The sequence below is a fragment of the Saccopteryx leptura genome, chromosome 9, assembly GCF_036850995.1.
Source record: "Saccopteryx leptura isolate mSacLep1 chromosome 9, mSacLep1_pri_phased_curated, whole genome shotgun sequence".
Classification (NCBI taxonomy): Eukaryota; Metazoa; Chordata; class Mammalia; order Chiroptera; family Emballonuridae; genus Saccopteryx; species Saccopteryx leptura.
The window spans coordinates 25,908,777-25,930,391 of record NC_089511.1 but is presented as its reverse complement, the minus strand read 5'-3'; the positions used below and the strand labels follow the sequence as shown (position 1 = coordinate 25,930,391).

The window sequence follows — 21,615 nt, the reverse complement described above, 5'->3', positions numbered from 1 at the left end:
ATCAAGAGCACTGGCTTTGAAAGTGATGGATCTGATTTATATCCTAGCTCTGACACAGGCTGTGCATCCGGGACAAGGTCTTTATTTCTCTGAGGTCCACTCTCCCCCACATCAGCAGACGTAAATGTGGGCTGGCGGCCTGTGTGCCACCCCCAGGCCTTCGTCACACTCATAAGAGGCTCACTGACTTGCCAGCATGGCCCCCAATCCCTGATCCACAAGAAAGACCCTACCCGCCTCCCAACACCACATTTCTTTTCATAGGAATTGCCTTACACATCTGGAGAAGATCCAGCCTGATCCCAGATGTGGACTATTGCAGACAAAGTCCTGCATTGTGCTCCTGAGCTGACAGCACCTGCAGCTCTTCCTCAGGGAAGGGGACACAGTGGTCCCACCTGTTTCTGCACCAGGCAACCCAGAGCACGCACGCCCCTGCCCTCACTGTGCCAGCACTCTGCCTGCCTCCTCTTACTCCTGCCTAAGAGGGTGGCAATCTTCACGCTCTATCTCACCATGTTGTTAGAAGGAACAGTATCTGACACATAGTAACTGTTTAATAAATGGTGTTTGTATAGTGTCATGTTTTGGTAAATTAATATTCTGTAAGCCTGATACTCTGAGTAAGTGTGACTATGGTGTAATTGAGGAAGGAGAATCAAATACAATCCCATAAAGCCACTGACACCCAACCTATTTTGTGGTTATTTTAGGTAATCTCTGAGAGTATTCTCCCATTGTTTATTACCTTTTCTCTTTTACCCAAAATACAACAGTCACTTTACATTGAATCCTATCAAATCATTTTACCATATGTGTCTGTGGTGAAGTCATCCTGGCCCCAGTACCGCTACTTCAGCGGTGGGTCAATGACAGAGGAAGGCTGGCAAAGGCCATGGACATTGTGCTCACTGCAGGAGTCAGCAAATGAAGTCACGGTGAAAAGAACGTTCCGCGGGGTCTCAGATCAATAAAAGTGGGGGGAGGGAGGAGTTATCAGTAAGCACGTGACCACAGGAAACTCAAAGGGACCTGGCCCTCAGCAGTTATTTCCACAGGGACCTGTGAGTGCTGCTTCAGTTTTAAAATAACCATCAACAGTCTTGTTAAAACAAATGATGAATTTACATCTGAGGCTGCACATGTATTAAGGGTGTGCTACTGGGAAAATTGCTTAGCATTTCTAAGACTCTATTAGATAGGTGACTTTTTGCGGATTAAATTGGAATGTCTGTAAAAACTGTATCTGACACAAGAGTAAGTGCGCCATTACTGTTAGCTGTTATTACACTTGATAAATAAATATTCCACAAGATAGATGCTCTGAAGAAGTAGAGAAAGTAACTATAACGAGGAAGCATTCAGAAGTTTGTTTTGCAAACTGGCCATCGTGTGGCACGGGCTTTGCAAAACTCCGTGATCCAAAAACAAGTAACACAGACAGGGTTCTGTGCTCCGGAATCGACATTTGGGTGGGACTTTTTTTAGGATGATTTCGTTCAAGTGTGACAATCGTGAAGAAAGGAACTAACATGTAACAGGAGCGGCTAGGCTGAACTGCTGAAGCCAAGAAAACCGGCAGTTGAGTTGGGCAGGTGGTGAGCAGCGAGCTGCCCAAGGCCCGCTGCTGTGGCTCCACAGCTGGAGGGAACAGGAGCACGGGCTCCCGTCTGGGGTCCTGCAGGCTCCGCCCCTTCCTGCCTGTGCAGTTTCAGCACCTCATCCCCTCTCGTGTTCATTTCCTCATTCGCAAAGTGGGGGAAGGGAGCAGTTATCTAATGACACTTATCTGGACTTTTATTGGAATCACGAACTAACTGCTTAATATAGTGCAGATATATAATAAGCACACAAGAAAAAGTAGCTATTTTTAGAATAAAAATTAATACTATTCATATTAGTATTATTGCTAGACTTATTATTACTCTTGATGTCAATACTATGATGACACCCTGCAGGCCCTGGCAGGCACAGAGCTCTTGACAGTGGCGGTGGGCACCGGACTCCACTGAGCACGCAGCAGACCCATGCAATCTGTACGCGGGCTCTTGGCCAACACGGGTTGGACAACTTGACAAGTTGCTGGTCTTCTGCATGACATGCCTTCCTCGCATGCAAATAAAGTGAACCAGAACCTAAATTACACCACAACGTGACAAAATACTGTGCAGAAAAATTTAGTGGCTAAAAAAATAATAATTATAAAGGTTTACTAGAGGAATAATGATAGTGGGACTGAAGAGTCCCGGATTCTTTTCTGGATTCTTCCGTGTACCTGTTGTGAGATACTGGCCAAATTATTGACCTCTCCAAACCTCAGACTGCTCACCTGGTGACTATAGATCATATTAACCAACTCGTTGTTCTATAATAAAAGGGCATCTAACAGGATGGGGAGGCCTGAGGTGAGCTATCAATAACTCTTAGGTCCCTGCCCCATAAAGAGATATAATCAAAATGCTTCATTAGGAGGGGACTAAGTGAACCCTGTGGTTTCTATCTTTGTTTTTATGTGAAAGTATTTCAAACACAAATTATATTCTGGCAGAGGTCTTTACCTTTTCTATGAATTTAGGCTGAAGGCACAGCATAAGTGAGCTGCATGGTGCATTATATATATTTTTAGGCTAGCGAAAAGAACATTCTTTCATCTCCTCAAGATGACTGGATATGTTAAAACATTGTCTCTTTTATGAAATTCCAGGTGCCCAAATGGGAGGGGAGGAATGGGGACAGAAAAAGGCGTTAAAGGCGGAGGGCACACGATATAGTGAGCAGATGGTGGTCTGTTGAGTTGTACATTTGAAACCTGTATCATTTTGTGAGCCAGTATTACCCCAATCGGTTCAATAAAAAAATCCAAATATATTCCATTGGGGAAGGAGCTCTAATATGTAAAAGTTAGGATCTAGTCAATAATATTAGATTTGGATAAATGGATTCACATATATCTACAAACATGTATCTGTATCTATCTTTGTATCAATTTTTCTAGCTATAAAATGCTTCCATTTCTGATTTAAAATATAAAAGCCTAATTGGCATGAATGGACACACAAAAACTTTCTACAGAAGTCATTCTTCTCTCTCTCTCTCTCTCTCTCTCTCTCTCTCTCTCTCTCTCTCTCGACATATCTATAAAGTCAATTTCTGCATGGAGTTTGGCTTTTAAAACACCTCCTCTGATATTTCCTTGAGTGTACTGGATAAACAAACACTTACGGTATGCACATCCGAACACCTCGATTCGCATTCCAATTCTGCCCTTGGGGTTCCACTCTAAAGGGATGAAGCGCAGAAACCTGGCTTTGATGGAAGGCTGGAGTCGGTAGTACACAACACTGTCTGCGTTTGCATTTCCTGAAAACCCCTAAAAGCAAAGGGAAAGGAGAAAATCATTGCACCCCGAGTATATCCATTTCATCTTATCACCTAGTCACCTGGATGTCGACGGGGAATGTTTGATTTGCTTTTTTACTATAAGGATGGCTGATTTCTTTAAGAAAATCATGTTAACAGTTATGTCGTAATGTCTCCCCATCCACAGAGGTTACTATTGCCTAAGTGGTTCTTTATATTCAGAGTAGTTTAAATTCCACCATCCCCATTAAGCCAGCTTTTAACTACAATGCCCTCAATAAAGTTTGTTTCTATAATGTGCAGATTAAACTTAAAACATTGTGAAAAGCAGAAAAACTCGAGAAAAATCTTCTTTCAATATTCAATAAACACGACCAGCCAAGAAGCTGTGTACATCACTGATGAATGAGCAAGGTTATGACATGTCTCTCTTGTTTCGCTTTCTCATCTTACAACATTAACATAAATAAATGGATCGCCCAACATTCAAGTCAGAACTTCACTCTAATATCAGGTTGTTAAACTTCACCATACTGCTGGATAAGCACATTAAAAACTGTTAAGGGAAATTGGAAGTAATAATAATTTGGGAAGACCTGTAATTAGACTTACAGACTCTAGAATTTGAAAGCTAGAAAGACCTTGAGAATGATTCTAAACTAGCACAATCAAATTGCAGGTGGGGAAATGAAAAGTCAGAAAGGTAGGGAAATAAACAAAAAACTCTGGCGTTTTTACTAGTTTGTAAAACTATTATACAGCAAGATCAGGAGCCATGTTCCCTCCACAATATCAAGATGCATTTACTTAATAATAGCTCACCTGCAAAACATATTACAGTACCTAACATCTAAGTAGGTTTCATTTTCTCTGCTATAAGGCTTCATATAGGAAAAATTTAGGACGAAGCAGAAGTTCTCAACAAATTTATATTTTTGTTTCTCCCCCCCCCTCCTCCTCCCCCTCCTCCTCCTCCTCCTCCTCCTCTTCCTCCTCCCCCTCCTTCTTTTATTTAACTTTAACAATCAGCATATGTAGAAAGAAAACGAAGAATGAAAGTACTACGTTTTTCAGGCTCATGATACACCTTCCTACCACGACTGGATCAACAAATAAGGCCAACCTCATGTACATCACACAGGCAAAGGCAAATGCATTCGGAATACCAGCAGCCAAGGAGTTTCCTCATATGCCTACTTCTCTTTCTGTTTCACAAATACCCCTTTACCAGCATTACCAAAGTATTTTCTCATATATAAAAATATTACTGGTCTGGAGTTACAAAGTCAAATTGATTTAATTCCCCTTGTCAATCAACTCTCTACCTCCTGACCCCACCCCCAGCAATACCCGCTTATACCCAGTTCTCAGGCTCACAAAGCAGGTACAGTCGGTGATGACATCTCCACAGTATATCAAAAACTGGGGCATCCTTCCTCATCTCAGCTGTGACCAACAAAGCATTATCTCACCAGAACTACCTCAATGGCCTCTTTATCACTTTTTTTATTCTTCTATTCCCTGGCACCATCCCCATCACCATCCCAAATGGTGCAGTCAGTAAAAATTTTTTAAAGGTAAATTAAACTCCATTGCTTCTGTTACCACTTAGAACAAAATCCAAACCCCTTATCAAACAGCCACAGTCCTTGCCAACATCCTCCATTATATTTTAGCCACACTGGACCTCTTTGAACAAGTCAAGCTCAGTCCTGCTTAGGGCTGTTCATTCCTCTCTGAACGTTCCTCCCTCAAGATCTTTGCATGACCTGCTGCTGCTCTTGTCATTTCAGGCCTTGGTCAAAGTATGATATTACCAATGAACACAGGCCTGGCTGGTTCTAGCTTCTATAGTAGTATATGTGACACTCCTACATCTTACCTCCTCGTTTTTCTTCATATCATCCATTATTTGGGAGTCTTTTTTTGTTTATTATTTGTTTGTTTATCTTATCACACTACAAAACTCCTTGAAAGCAGGGAACTTTACTGCCTGCCATCCACAGTACCTCGAGCATGGCTTGGCTCAAAGTAGTTCTCAGTATAAGTATTTGTTGTATGAGTGTGTTTGCGAAAAGCTGGGCTTAAAAACAAAACAAAGCTCAATAGGTTTTTCAATTATAGGACGTCTCATGGCATGTCAAAGGGGAAGGTGTGACTATGCACTGAATCTCCCACAAGGAGAGTTATCAAAGGTGTGTCAAACACTTCTAGTTAATCCATACTTCTAGCTAATATTTCCCATAACATAAATAGGCTAACATCCTTTAATCCTTCAGATATTTGACACTGATAACCAGACCGCTTCTAGAAAGTTCCATCCTATTGCACTGGCCCAAATTTTATACACTGGGCATTGTGTGCATGTGTGTGTGTGTGTGTGTGTGTGTGTGTGAGAGAGAGAGAAAGAGAGAGAGAGAGAGAGAGAGTGTGTGTGTGTGTGTGTGTGAGAGAGAGAGAGAGAGAGAGAGTGAGTATGTATGTATGTATTTACTGGCTTTCCAAATCAGGGTAATGTTCATCCAGGATTGAGAACCTGGTCTATAGACATTCCATCCTAATCAAACCCTATTATACTCTGATTCTTTTTCCCTGGGTGCTACTCACAGGCTGATATAATCCCTAATTATGATTTCTTTCAGTGAACAGCTGGATGATGAATTAGCTCCAGAAGAGTTTACATTTTTTCAAAATTAATGTAACTTCATAGATTTAGATAGATGCCACTACGTTGATCACAGCATCTTAAGGGGGAAGGAGAGAAGAATCACTGTGACAGTAGCAATAGGTTAGAATAGGGAGGTCTAGAAATGGCAGCCTTTCCCATTTCCCCGATCGATTCTGAGTTATTTCAATTTTGAGAACATAAAGAAGAAATATAAGATACCTAGTTTGTGTAGGTAATAAAAATATCTTGACACACTCAAAATTTTAAGCAGTTTTTTCTTACAAAGGTAGAGGAACCTTGTGAGGTGGGGGATGTGGGGTTTTTACTTAGCATGTTTCAGTCATATCTATAGTACATTTGCTGATGAGCATGTATTACTTTTGTAATAATTAGCAAAGTCAAGTAAGATGCAGACATGAAAAACATATAGTGACAGAGCAGGCAGAAACATTTCGTAGTGCTCTGGGTACCTTAAACTTCCTAAACCCAACATCATTGGGAAAATATGCACTGTTACTCTTAATTAAATACAGGGTTGGGCACAAGTAGGCTTACAGTTGTAATACAAATAAATAATCCAAGAATACACACTTTCACATACTCACAACTGTGAACCTACTTCTACCCACCCCTGTATATTTAACTGAACAATAACATTTGTATTGTTTTGCTCCATGTGTTGAAGTTTTCTCAATACATAATACAACAAAGATCCCCCGCTGTGGAATCCAATGTTTAATGGCCATTTTCTCAGAATGTCTGTGAGGAGGCATGGGATTGATGTTTCGCTGTCCTAAAAGTGAAAAAGTCCTATGCACATTATCAAGTTTCAGACGCCTGCCCTTTGCCTAGGAGACAGTCCTCAATTTGCTATAAGGATTTTCATGCCATCACAATTCATAAAAGAAATCACGAATTTAGCTCTCAAAGTTTTTATTGAGTGAATGTGTCTTCCCTTGTATGTCAGAATCACCGAGGTGGGTTTAGAAATGCAGATTTCTTGATCCTGCACCTCTTGCACTGAGCCTGTGGGTGGGCTCTTCAATTCTAATGCATGCCAAGCTAATTTGTACTTTCAAAAACTCTTCTGACTTGTGGATAACCTGTGCTCTTTTTCCCACCCTGCATTATCTCAAAATTCTTCAGAGGAGGAAGAAGATTTTAGAAGAGTTCACTAGGGCTGACTTGCAGAGAGAAATAAGTAGCAACCATTCTGTGTCACTGATCTAAATATCTTCAAAGCAAAGTCTGTGCCTTAGCGTCAAACACAGCAGAAATACATTATGTAGTTTTAATATTCGCTTCAACCCTATGAAGTAGTCATTTTCTACCCACTTTAAAACTGAGGGTAATGAAAATTATAGAGGTTATGAGCCTAAAGCCACAAAGCTAGAACATGGCAGAATAAGGATTTAATTCCAGACTCCCCCCCCCCCTCCAAAGCCCATAATTTAGCTAAGCCATCAAAAGGCCTCATTCTAACAGAATATGAAAGTGAACAACTCACCCTAGAGGAAACTTGGTATTTTATTTGAGGCTTTCTTCGTGTTTCTCATAATTTATATTTAAAATCTTTGACGCATTTGACAGTAATGCAACTTAAATTATTGCTGAACTGGGACACAATTCCACCAGTTGACTTTTATAGAGAAAAAGAATGTTCTATTAAACTTTGCATTTTCTCAAAATCATTGGAGTAGAATGAGAATAAAAGGCAAATGTTCAATAATCAATAGGACTTTTGCTTATACATGATAACCTCCTAATAGATACAAACTGTATAGGAATACGCCATTACATCATCAAATATATGAAATATCAATAAGTAAAATTAAGGTAATATGTTTTATGTGATAAAAATCAAAATGCCTTACTTGGAATTTTCTGTTCTTTGAGACTTAATGATTTTCAAACTTAAATTAGGTATTGATAGATAATTTGGAAATGTATTATAACTAAGAAAATTTATGAGGTTAATGAATTAAAGTTTTTCATAGAACTTTAAGTATTTCCATAATGATTATAAAGTTTATGAAGAAGTATAATAGCATTAATTTGTTTTTTAAATATTCATTGAGCAGGTCATCTAAAAAAAGCCACGAGGCATTAAGAGAAAGACCCATATGGCCATCCATAAGTCCAAAATATTGCTGTTAGAAGTCAAAAACATGGGACCAGTTACAAGTGCTTATAGAGGAAACTCAGTAATTATATAACATTTGGTCCAGCTCCGACCAAAATAAACAGCAACACTAGTAGAAATTCTACACAACAAACAAGACAAACATGAAAATCCCCTGACCTCTCTTATCATGAGAATTACAACTTATCTGACTTACAGGTGACCTATTTCCAAGTACAACTCATTTTGACACTGTCAGCTGACATGCTGACACTAAATACATCATAACAACATGCTCTTTAACGGAAATGAGCTCTTTGTGATGTTAGTTATAAATATTTACCAAGTGTGCTTCCCCAGAGATTGTCTGGTCTAAAAAAGTGCAAAAGAAAAGCAAAAAGAAAAAAAAAACCACTGAAAAGTGGAAAACTTGCCAACATAAAGCCAGATAAGAATAACTTTTAAACATATGGTGAACAAGACATTGTAACTATATCTACAAAAGTTGATTGATCTTGTGAGTTTGAATATAATTATTTACTGTAATAGAGAAACAGCAGTAAGAGTATAAAAATCAAATTAGAAAGTTATTTTGTTCCGTGTGTATAATAAATTTCAATTTTCAAAATGAGAACAGAATTTTATTAATATAAAATAAGTTTCTACAATCCCTTAGAAAATATTCAGTATCTTTAAAATATTTATGTAAAGGGATACATAATTACTAACAATATTTCAGTGAAGCCACATGTGTCAGCCATTAGGTTATAATCTGGGGAGACACAAAGTTATAAAATATACTGTTTAGGCCCTTTTCCCACAGAAGGGTTTGAATTCTTTAAGACAGAAAGATCAAAAGATCAAATGGCAAGAGAGAAAAAGCACACATCAGAGATAACCCTCACTGCAGTCTGTAACTATTGCTGAGACACAACAATAAATTGTTTTATGGAAGATACATGGACAGGCCATTCAGCTTAAATTTATATTAGGATAATATATGTACAACTTTGTAGGAGACTGAAATTTTATTGAGATGGAAAATAACTTTTTTTTTTCTTTTTTCTGAAGCTGGAAATGGGGAGAGACAGTCAGATAGACTCCCGCATGCGCCCGACCGGGATCCACCCAGCACGCCCACCAGGGGCGATGCTCTGCCCACCAGGGGGCGATGCTCTGCCCCTCCGGGGCGTCGCTCTGCCGTGACCAGAGCCACTCTAGCGCCTGAGGCAGAGGCCAAGGAGCCATCCCCAGCGCCCAGGCCATCTTTGCTCCAATGGAGCCTTGGCTGCAGGAGGGGAAGAGAGAGACAGAGAGGAAGGGGGGGGGTGGAGAAGCAAATGGGCACTTCTCCTATGTGCCCTGGCCGAGAATCAAACCCGGGTCCCCCGCACGCCAGGCCGACGCTCTACCGACGAGCCAACCGGCCAGGGCCAATAACTTTTAACTAAAAAGTCACATTATGGTTGTGGCAGACTACTGAACTCTGAATGACCATCCTGTTAGACAAGCTGGACCACATGAGACACAGGAATGAAGTGCCGGACGACAGGGAGACGCTCAAGTGTGTAAGAGCTGGGAGACAAAGCTCTCTGAGGCCTGTTTCTCCTGACAGGTGACTAACGGAGTCTTGAAAAGGAAAGACTGAGACACCGAGAACCTAAGTAGGTCTTCTGACAACTGCACAGCGATAGGGGCAAAATATTAGTTCTTGTCCCCTCCAGGATGGGATATCTTGTAAGCTTCCACAGGTTCTGTGTCAGAACTTTGAGGGTCTACAACTTAGGATAAACGATAGGTCAGAGACAGAGAACTCCTCACAGACATTAAAATTCACCTTCATTGGTGGGTCTGAGCAAAACGAGATAAAAAAAAAAGAAAAAGAAAAAACTCACGGACATGGACAACTGTGTGGTGCTTGCGGGGGGTGTGGGAGGTGGAGGAGGGTATTGGGGAGCAAGTGGTGATGGACAAAGACTTGACCTGGGGGTGAACACACAATATGGTGTAGGCAGATGTGTTATAGAACTGGACACCTGAAACCCGTATAATTATGTGGAACCAGTGTCACCCCAATAAATTCAATTAAAAATAAAATAAAAAGTAAAATAAAATTCAGCTTCTGATCCTCTCAATTGGTGAAATTATATTAAGATAATCAGTGATGTCTACTGCTCCTTGCTGTCTGCAGAAGCAAATGTAATTACACTCTATAGAAAGAAAACTGTCTAGATTCTAAATTATCTGCATAATTTTTCATATATAATGTCCTATACCCAAAGGAAAATAATATAACAGCAGCAAAAATGTTCTTAAAGGGATCTTTACAGTCTTGAAAATACACACACACACACACACACACACACACACACACACTAGTAAATACGAAATGTATCAGCTGTGTTTAAAGACCTTGGAAATTATCACTCTACTGTATATAATAAGGAAGGTGGACAAACTGAAAACCAGCGACTGTTCTTAGCAACGTCAGAAAACTGAAGTTACATGGTGCTATGGAATGAACTGTGTCCCCTCAAAATTCACATCTGGATGCCTTAAACACCAACATGATATATTTAGAGATGGAGTCTTTGAGAGGCAATGAGGTTTAGATGAAGTCATGAGGGCGGAGTCCCATAATGAGTTGAGTGTCCTTATAAGTAGGGAAACAGAGCTCTCTCTCACTTGCCAGGTGAGAACACGGCAAGAGGGCTAATGTCTGCAAGCCAGGAAGTGGGCCTCGCCAGGAACCAAATCAGTCAGTAGGTTCATTTTGGATTTCTCGATCTCCAGAACCAGCAGAAATAAATGTCTGTTGTTTAAGCCACTCAGACTCTGGTATTTTATAATAACAGCCTGAGCTGACTAATGCGCATGGCAAACCACCACCCTGAAATACGGTGCCACAAACTGGTCAGAACACTTACATGGTAGTTTAGATGGAGGCTGAGTATGGACTAGCATGAGAATGAGAAACTCCCAAGGACCACAGTCTTTGAGGTCCCCGCACTTCTGCACGCCTTTCCTCCAGGAACCCTTCCATGCTCTCTTAAAGATCAGGAAAATCCTCCTCCTGGCTCTGGCAGGGAGGGGGGAAGATAATCGTTGTGAAATATGCCTAAAGTGCTCTCCAAGGAAAAAGGCTTTGCCAGAGCCTTATCCTAATTACAAAAGGAGATTCCTCCCACCCTGGTTTTCCTAGTCCTCCTGTTACACATAAGAGAAAAAGTCTATCAGCAGGAGTCAGGTTTTCAAGGATATAAATTGGAAACTCAGCAGCCAGGAAAAGAAATAAGGGGTTATGGAAGGGGGACTAACCACCAGAGAAACACTAGTAAAGGTCATAGTTCCAAGACAGAGGGTCACTAAAGACAACGACATTTAATCAGACTATAATAGAATGCTCTCATTCCCTTACATCAGTGGCCCCCAACCTTTTTTGGGCCACGGACTGGTTTAATGTCAGAAAATATTTTCACGGACCGGCCTTTAGGGTGGGACGGATAAATGTATCACGTGACCGAGACAAGCGTCAAGAGTGAGTCTTAGATGGATGTAACAGAGGGAATCTGGTCATTTTTAAAAAATAAAACATTGTTCAGACTTAAGTATAAATAAAATGGAAATAATGTAAGTTATTTATTCTTTCTCTGTGGACCGGTACCAAATGGCCCACGGACCGGTACCGGTCTGCGGCCCAGGGGTTGGGGACCACTGCCTTACATCACACCACCACACCAACAAGACTCTTGTACAATAACTGAAAGAATTACAAAACCCAGACAGTTTCTGAAGAAGTTGCCCAAGTCAAGAGTAAAGACTGAACAAGGGTATGTGAATGTGAAGCCTGTGGGACCTATGGCACCCACAGGAGACATTAAATACAGCCCAATTCCTAATCATATTAATATAAATCCTCTCATGAAAGACACATTTACCTCCCTTACTGTTACTAGATGCAACGTGTCCTGATTTTAACAACAACAACAAAAATTGTAAGGTATGCCAAAAGGCAAGAAAAAATTCAGTCTGCAGAGACAAAACAATCACTAAAACCAGACTCCCATATGTCACGGATGTTAGAATGATCAGAGTATGAATTTAACACAACTGTGATTGATATGCTAAGGGCTCTAAAGGGAAAAGTGGACAACATGCAAGAACAGATGGGCAATGTAAACAGAGGGAAGAAAAATCTCAGAGAGGACCATGGGGAAATACTAGAAATCAAAACACTGTGACAGAAGTAGTGAAAGTCTTTGATGGGCACATCAATAGACTCAACACAGCAAGGAAAGAATTAGTGAGGCTGAGAATAAGAAAGCACAAACTTCCCCAACTATAATGCAAGAAGGAAAAAAGCAGAAGGGAATATCCCAGTACTGTGGAATAATGGTAAAGTGATAACGTGCAGAAGTGGAATACCAGAGGATAAAGAAAGAGAGGCTGGAACAAAAGAAATATTTAAAGTAATAATGGCCAGTGGCTTCCCAAAATTAATGACAGATATCACACTAGATCCAAGAATTTCAAAGACTAACAGCAGGCAAGAAATCAAAATAAAAGCTAGACTGAGTCATAACATATTCAAACTGCAGAAAACCAAAGATAAATAGAACATTTTGATAGAAGCCAGAGAAAAATAAATAATCTATAGAGAAACAAGGATACAAATTACTTTGGACTTCTCAACAGTAAACATGTAAGCAAGGAGAGTTTGGAGAGAAATATTTAAAGTGCTGAAAAAGTAAAAATTAGCCTACAGAAACTATCCTTAAAAAGTGAAGGAGAAATAAAAACTTTCTCAGACAAAAACTGACAGCATTCATTACTAGAAAACTGTTGTGCAGGAAATATTTTAAAGTTCTTCTGACATAAGGAAAGTGAAAGTGGTCTGAGACTTGGTTCTATGTAAAGAAAGGAAGAGTGAGAAGAAATAAAAGAAGGAAAGAAAAATAATTTATTTTTCTTATTCTGTTATAAGATAAACTGTTTAAAGACATAAGACTGTATTGGGTGATTGTAGCATATTAATAATAATTAACATTAATATATAATTATATATAATTAATAATGATAATAATAAATGAATAATAACAATGTCACAAAGCATAAAAGGGAGAAATTGGGAACACTCTGTTATAAGGTAGCTGCATTACTTATTAAGTAGTACAAAGTTATTTGAAGATGGACTTTGATTAGTTAAGGGCAGTCACTGAGATTTTTTTAAAAGTTTAACTGAATCATACAATGCTCAATTACATTCAGATAAGGCATCAAAACGGAGAAGCAAATGCAACAAATAGAACAGTTATAAACATGGAAGATATTAATACAAATATAGCAATAAACAATTTAAAAGGAATGATCTAAATAGACTATTTAAAAAACAGAGGTAGTCAGAATACAAAGAATGACCAGACCCAAGTACATGTTATCTACAAGAAATCCACTTTAAATATAAAGACTAAAATAGATTAAAAGTAAAGGGACAAAGAAAGATGAACCATGCTAATGTCAAAAATCCAGAATTGATAAAATTAAAACCACCAGATCAATAAAATAGTAAATTGTAAGAGTTTACTGTGCATATAAGAACAGTTCAAGAATTGGGAGCATTCAAACTGAAACTGATACAAAGTTCACAGGCATGATGTTACAGGGTGAAAACAAGGAAGCTGCTCAACCTTTACAACGATTCATTATTACAATGGGGTTTTCCAGATGGCAAGGGATTGGTTAAAATGAATTATCTTATACCAATTTTAGGAAAATAACAAGTTTCTTTTATGATTATCAGAGGCATAAAAAACAAAGTTCTGTTTATGTTCATAAGATAAACTAGATTTAGTTTTGCTTAGGTGGTTTAAATGGCTTTGTCTGCTCAGGGAATTTTCAAGTTTGTTTTTCATTTTAATACTAACACTAATATAAAGAAAGCTGGAGTATCTATATTAATCTCAAAGTAGACTACAAAGATTATCAGAGATAAATAGGCAGCATTACATAATGACAAAGCAATCCATTTTCCAAGATGGTGTAACAATTCTCTGTGTCTATGTACCTAATAACATAACAGAGAATCAAAATACATGAGGCAAACACTAATAGAGCTGCAAGGAAAAAATAGGTAAATCCATTATTATAGTTGAAATAACTGATAGATCAGAAGATACAAACACAGTAAGATTATAGAAGACCTAAATATCTCTATTAATCAACTGGGTCTAATTGACATTTTATAACATTTCATCTGAGGACAGCTCCATCCAAGCTTATATGAAACATTCACCAAGACAGACTGCATTACAGGCTCTAAAAGACACCCTAACAAATTTAAAAGAACATAAATCATACAATGTATACTCCTAAATCAAAATTAAATTAAATTAGAAACCAGTAACAGATAACTAGAAAGTCCCCAAATATTTGGAAATAACTCAAGAGTTCAAGCAAAAGTCTCAAGAGAAATTTTTAAAAATTGATCTAAATTAAAATTAAAATAAAAATTTATCAAAATGGATGGAATACATCAGCATTTATAGCATTAAATGCATATATTAGAAAAAAAACAAATCTAAGTAAATTACCGGTTTCCTTGTTAAACTAGAAAATGTACAGCAAGTCTAAAATAAACAGAAGAAAAGAAATAATATTGATATTAGGATACAAATTAATAAAATTAAAAACAGAAAAACATTAGACCAACATTAGGTCAATAAGACCAAAAAGCTAATTCTTTCAAAAGTCTACTAAAATTGATGAATTTCTAGTCATGCCATCCAAGGGAAAATAGGAGAGAGAAGACCCAGATTATCAATCTCACAGTGGAAGGGAAGTCACTGCTACTGAGACAGAGACATGAAAAGAAAAAGGCAGATTAATGAGCTAAGGATGGATAAGACAGTAGGGGAAAGAGTACAGTCAATTAAATCCAGAAGTGAAACAGAGAGCAAATGATAAAAATAAGGCTTTGAAAGGAGATTAAAATTAAAGACACCCAAGCTAGACTAATCAAAGAAAAGAAAAAGGAAGGAACATAACCGCTAACAGAAATGGAAAAGAAAAACAACAACAAAAAAGTTTATGATACTACACACATTAGAATAATAATAAGAGGATATACTGAATAATTTTTGGCCAATAATACTGAAAATTAAGTGGACAAATTCTAAACGGCAACTTACCAAAACAGATGAGAAATGGGAAAACCTGTGTTGCCTATATCTATTGGTGAAATTAAATCCATAATTAAAAAATATTCCCATGCATGTTTCTTCCCTAATAAATTATTAAACACCAATCTTATATAAGCATCTTCAGAAATTAGAAAACCGTAATAATTCCCAACCAGTTTTTTGAAGCTAGTAAACTTTGAAATCAAAATATGACCAAAAAACTTGCAACAAGGAATATAAAAGTCAATCTTATTTGTAAACATTGTTCCAACAATCCTTTTTAAAAACGGCAAAATTATTCTAGAATACAGAAATATAGAAAAGTATAGTCAATCATAGCCCAATCAAATTTATTCCAGAAATAGTATAAGACTGCTTAATATTTAAAAACCATTTCATGTAATTAAACTGAAAAAAATATGGTTTCTAAATAGATGCAGAGAGAGCATTTGATTTAATTCAACACCTAAACATGATTAAAACTTTCAGCCAAGAAGGGAATTTCTAAATCTGTAAAGAACATCTACAAAAATCCTACAATAAGCATCACTTGGAAGAGCTGCTTTGAGTTTGGAAGCCAGGCAAGTATATTCTCTACAGACCCCTTCACTCAACATGTAAGGAATACTCTCATTAGTGTAATACCATAAGAAAAGTATTTAACAGGTAACAAATATTGGAAAGGAAGAAATAAAACTGCTATCATTCATAGATTACATAATTCTGTATATAGAAAAAATTTTACTCTACATAGTGAGTTTAGAAAAGAAAATGTCACATTGGCAGTTACTCAAACAGACCAACAGAGCATAATAGAGAATCCAGAAACAGACTCAATATACATGGAAAGTAGATTTTTGACAATGTTTGCAATGCAGAGAAGATAAAATCTTCATTTAAATGCATGGTGCTAGTTGAGTGAATTATTGACACTAGAAAAAGAAAAAGAAAAAAATATAATAAAAGGTTGATCACTACCTTAAATCATATACACAGTTCCAGTAAGGTTGTAGGCCTAAATGTGAAAAGCAAAACAACAGTTACTAGAAGAAAGCACAACTCTGTATCTTCACAACTTTGAGGAGTGCAAAGATTTCTTAAATAAGATACAAAAGACACTAACCATAAGAGGGAAGATTGTTAAATCTTATATACATGCTGTATTTCCCCATGTATAGGATGCACCCTTTTTTGAAAATTTTAGGGTCTAAAAACTGGGTGTGTCTTATACAGTGGTTATATATGTATATATTTTTTCTTGCATTTCCTGCTTTTTTGCACTTGATTTTGCCCTCATTGTAAGTTAGATAAATGAAAACAGTGATTCGTCATCAGACACAGATGAGGACAAATAGATGGGAGTTTTGACAGTGATGAGGAGTTGTATGAATTTTATGATGAAAAAAACTTGATTTCAATAACTTTTTGTAATACATTTTTTTTCAAATTTTGATTCCCAAAATTAAGGTGCATCTTATACATGGGGAAATACAGTAACACATGGACATAGACAACAGGGTGGTTGGTAATACTCAGAGGGAAATGGGGGTAGAGATAGGTGGAAGAGAGCAAAGCGAGGAGGGTGAACTGGGGATGGAAAGAGACTTCGCTTGGGGTGGGGGGTGCACAATGTGGTGTTATATTGGTTTGTACACTTGAAACCTGTATGGTTTGCTGAACCATGTCATCCTGATACATTAAATAATAAAAATTTAAAAAGAAAATAGAAAATATTATGTTATTGAACTTCTGTTTCATTTAAAGATATTGTCAAAAAATGAAAAGAGAAGCCATGGAATGGGAGAACCTACTTTTTCAGAATATTATTATAGAGGGGGAAATGGCAACAGAGTAGGCAGACGTTACAATTCCCACCTCCCAGAACCAAAGTGGATTACAACTTAACTTAGGAACAATCATCTTGAAAAACCACTTTGGGATAAACTAAGAGGGATCTATAAGCAAGCATCACCAAAGGAACCGCACTGAGCTGGTAGAAAAGGTGTTGACACGGAAAGGGCTGCCCCACTCCCAGGAGCGAGAGGCAGCTGGAGGGTCTCTCAGAGCAGGGTGGTTGCCCAGAGAGTAGTGGGTCCTCACACAGGACCAGAACCCCAGCCTGGAGTCCCAGAGACTAGAATAGGCGTATGGACAGTATTTAGCTAAAAGAAGAACCAGGTTACTGTTCACGAGAGGGAGACAGAACTCTCAGACCCAAGCTCTATCTTAAAGGGTCCACGCGGAAAATCTCATTGACAGCCACTTACCTGGGGCCCTGGGAGTGGGGAGCGCTGAGAAGACTGAAGTTGTGAGATGAAAGTGTAGTCTTGGGAGCACAGGGAGAGACTGTGGGGGACAGCCACCCTGACCCCTGTATTGGGTCACTCTCCAAACCTAAAATGGACATTCTTCCTAGGAGAACCAAGCCAGCAAAGGGAAACAATTACCCTGCCCACCAGAGGCTCTCCTACTCCAGTCAGTGCAGAGAGACACTTAGAAGCAGGGGGCACATCAGTGACACAGGTTTTGAGTGCTGAGGTCTGGACTACACAGCCTCCCTAACCTGCTGAGTACCCTCTGAAGGGTGGGAGGGCCCAGCTTCAAAGGCAGCCACAGCACTTGGACTGCGCAGGGGACAGGGGCGGAACCCAGCAAGGCAGCCTGCAAGGCATTGGCAGATGGCCTCCCAAAGAGGCCACCTGTGCACCTAGGGAGGGTGGAATCCTGTGGGGCGAGGCATCCCGTGCACCAGCACAAGGCAGACCCCAGTGGAGCAAGGTGTCCCACACGCTCATGGGGGATGGAGACCGGCCAGGGGTCCCCTAGCCTGTGGGGGATGGAGCCAGGTAGCCTGCGCCAGAATGCAAGGGGTGGAGCCCGGAGACCCATTTGGTGCACCGGCAGGGGGCAGAGACCAGAGAGGTGAGGAGTCTCCCACACCCATAGAGCAACTGGAACTGCCTGCACCACTGTCCGAGTGCCCTAGGAGGTGGCAGCAGCAGGGGGCCAAAGGAAAAACCATACTTCAAGAATAGAGAAGCCACACACACTGGCCAAGAGTAGATAAAAGCCAGCCTAGGAGTGCAGCTGATATTTACAATGGCATCAAGGCCCAGAAGAGGCAACCACAAATTTTGGATTGCCCGTGGCTCCAAGAAGGTTGCTAAGGGCCAGTCAAAAGCAGTGATCCTCACTGATCTATGCCAGGTTCCAGCCAGGGAGGTCCATGGTTGGTACATCCATGATACAGAGAACATCAGCTCAGGACCATCTTAAGGAAAGGCTGCTCACATCTGAACCAGCTAAGGCATAGAAAATGCTGTCACAAATAGCAAAAAGAACAGTAGCAGCAGACAGGTAGCCCACAGCAGAATACAAAAAGCTGAAGCCAACCCAAGAAGATCTAGAAACAACACAACTGAAAGCTGGAGGCACACAACACCAACCCTATACTCAGCTAGCTACACAAACAACATATCCAAAGGAGCAGTCTATACACAGACAAAATGGGAAGACAGAGAAATGCAATTCAAACATCAGCAAGAGAAATCCCCAGAAAAAAAAAAAACTGAATGAGAAGGAAATGATCAAGGTACCAGATGCAGAGTTTGAAATACTGATTGTTAGGATGCTCAAGGATCTTAGAGCAACAGCAGATGGACAAAATGATCACCTAAACAAAGAGATAGCAGGCATCAAAAAGGACTTTGAAATAATAAGAAAGAATCAGACAGAAATGACAAACACAATATTGAAAATGAAGACTTACACTAGAAGAAATTAAAAGTAGGCTGGATGAAGCAGAGGATCGAATCAGTGATTTAGAAAACAAGATAAGTGAAAGCACAGAAGCAGAACAGCAAAAAAGAAAAGAGGATCAAAGAGTCTGAGGAAACTCTAAGAGAGTTCTGTGACAACATGAAGAGAAATAACATCCACAGAATGGGGGTTATTTAAGAAGTAGAGAAAGAACAAGGGTTAAAGAACCTGATTGAAGAAATCACAGCTGAAAACTTCCCTAAATTGATGTAGGAAAAAGTCACACAAGTTCAAGAAGCACAGAGAATCCTATTAAAGAGGAATCCAAAGAGACCTACACCAAGACACATAATAATTAAAATACCAAAGCTAATAAAGAAAGAATATTAAAGCTGCAAGAGAAAAGCAGTCAATCACCTAAAAGGAGCCCCCATAAGGATGACATCTGACTTTTCAACAGAAACACTTGGGGCCATAAGAAAATGGCAAGATATATTCAAAGTAATGCAGAACAAGAGCCTAAAACCAAGACTTCTTTATCCAACAAGGCTATCATTTAAAATTGAAGGAGAAATAAAAAGCTTCCCAGACCAAAACAAACTCAACGAATTCATTACAACCAAACCAATGCAGCAAGAAATGTTAAGAAGCCTGTTGTAAACAGAACAAAAGGGGAAACAAATCTGGTTAAAAAAAAAAGAATGTAAATTTATAGAATAAAATGGAAATAAATAATTATATATCAATAATAACTTTAAATGTAAATAGATTAAATGCTCCAATCAAAAGACATAGGGTAGCTACATGGATAAGAAAACAGGAGCTGTGATTAAGCTGTCTAAAAGAGACCCACCTCAAAACAAAAGATACACATAGAATGAAAGTAAAAGGGTAAAAAAAATATTTGATGCAAATGGAAATAAAAAAAAAAAAGCTGGGGTAGCAATACTTATATCTGACAAAATAGACTTTAAAAAAAGGCTATAGTAAGGGATAAAGAAGGTCACTACATAATGATAAAGGGAGCATCCAACAGGAAGATATAACCATTATAAATATCTATGCACCTAATATAGGAGCACCTAGATATAAAAAGCAGATTTTTTTAGAGAAAATCTGTACTTTATTTTTCTTTGTTCCTTTGTATATCAATTTTATTTATATGACTTTCTTTTTTTATTAATTTTAATGGGGTGATATTGATAAATCAGGGTATATATGTTCAGAGAAAACATCTCTAGGTTATTCTGACATTCAATTATGCTGTATTCCAATCACCCAAAGAAAGTAGATTTTGATGGACATAAAGGGCAAGATCAAGAGCAATACTATAATAGTATGGGATTTCAATACCCCACTAACATCACTAGATACATCCTCAAGAAAGAAAATTAACAAAGAAACAGCAGACTTAACGGATATACTAGATCAACTGGATTTAATAGATATCTTCAGAACCTTTCACCCCAAAGCAGCAGAATATACATTCTTTTCAAGTGCTCATGGTACATTCTCTAGGATAGACCACATGTTAGGACACAAAATGAGTCTCAATAAATTTAAGAAGATTGAAATCATATCAAGCATCTTCTCGGATCACAATGGCATGAAACTAGAAATCAACTACAATAGAAAAACTGAAAAACATTCAAATACTTGGAAACTAAATAGCATGTTATTAAATAACAAATGGGTTAACAATGAGATCAAGGAAGAAATCAAAAATTTCCTTGAAACAAATGAAAATGAACATACAACAACTCAAAATTAATGGGACACAGCAAAAGCATTCCTGAGAGAGAAGTTCATAGCATTACAGGCAGATCTTAAGAAGCAAGAAAAAGCTCAAATAAACAACTTAACCCAGCATCTAAAAGAACTAGAAAAAGAACAGCAAGTAAAGCCGAGAGGAAGTAGAAGGAAGGAAATAGCAAAGATCAGAGCAGAAATAAATGACATAGAGGCTAAAAGAACAATAGAGAGGACCAATGAAACCAAGAGCTGGTTATCTGAAAAGGTAAACAAGATTGATGAACCTTTAACTAGAATCACCAAGAAAAAAAGAGAGAGGACTCAAATAAAATTAGAAATGAAAGTGGAGAAGTAACAACTGACACAGCAGAAATACAAAGGACTGTAAGAAAATACTATGAAGAACTGTATGCCAAAAAATTAGACAACCTAGGTGAAATGGACAAATTCCTTGAAACATAATCTTTCAAAAATCAATCTAGAAGAATCAGAAAACCTAAACAGACCAATTATAACAAATGAGATTGAAACAGTTATCAAAAAACTCCCAAGAAACAAAAGCCTTAGGCAAAATGGCTTCACAGGCGAATTTTACCAAAAATTCAAAGAAGAACTCCTATCCTTCTCAAGATATCTTAAAAAATTCAAGAGAAGGGAAGAATTTCAAGCTCCTTTTATGAGGCTAGCATAATCCGCATTCCAAAAGCAGTCAAAGACACTACACAAAGAAAGAAAACTATAGACCAATATCCCTGCTGAATTTTGATGCTAAAATT

The 21,615-nt window shown here is 38.4% G+C and overlaps 1 protein-coding gene across 2 annotated transcripts in view; it reads right to left on the bottom strand.

The window, feature by feature from the left end:
• CNTNAP4 (contactin associated protein family member 4) overlaps positions 1-21,615 on the bottom strand; it is a 313,756-nt gene that overhangs the window by 118,095 nt on the left and 174,046 nt on the right. For both annotated transcript variants that reach the window (XM_066349003.1, XM_066349002.1), the window contains exon 4: positions 3,223-3,370. In XM_066349003.1, coding sequence (XP_066205100.1) covers positions 3,223-3,370 — 148 coding nt within the window. The remainder of the gene's footprint in view (positions 1-3,222; positions 3,371-21,615) is intronic.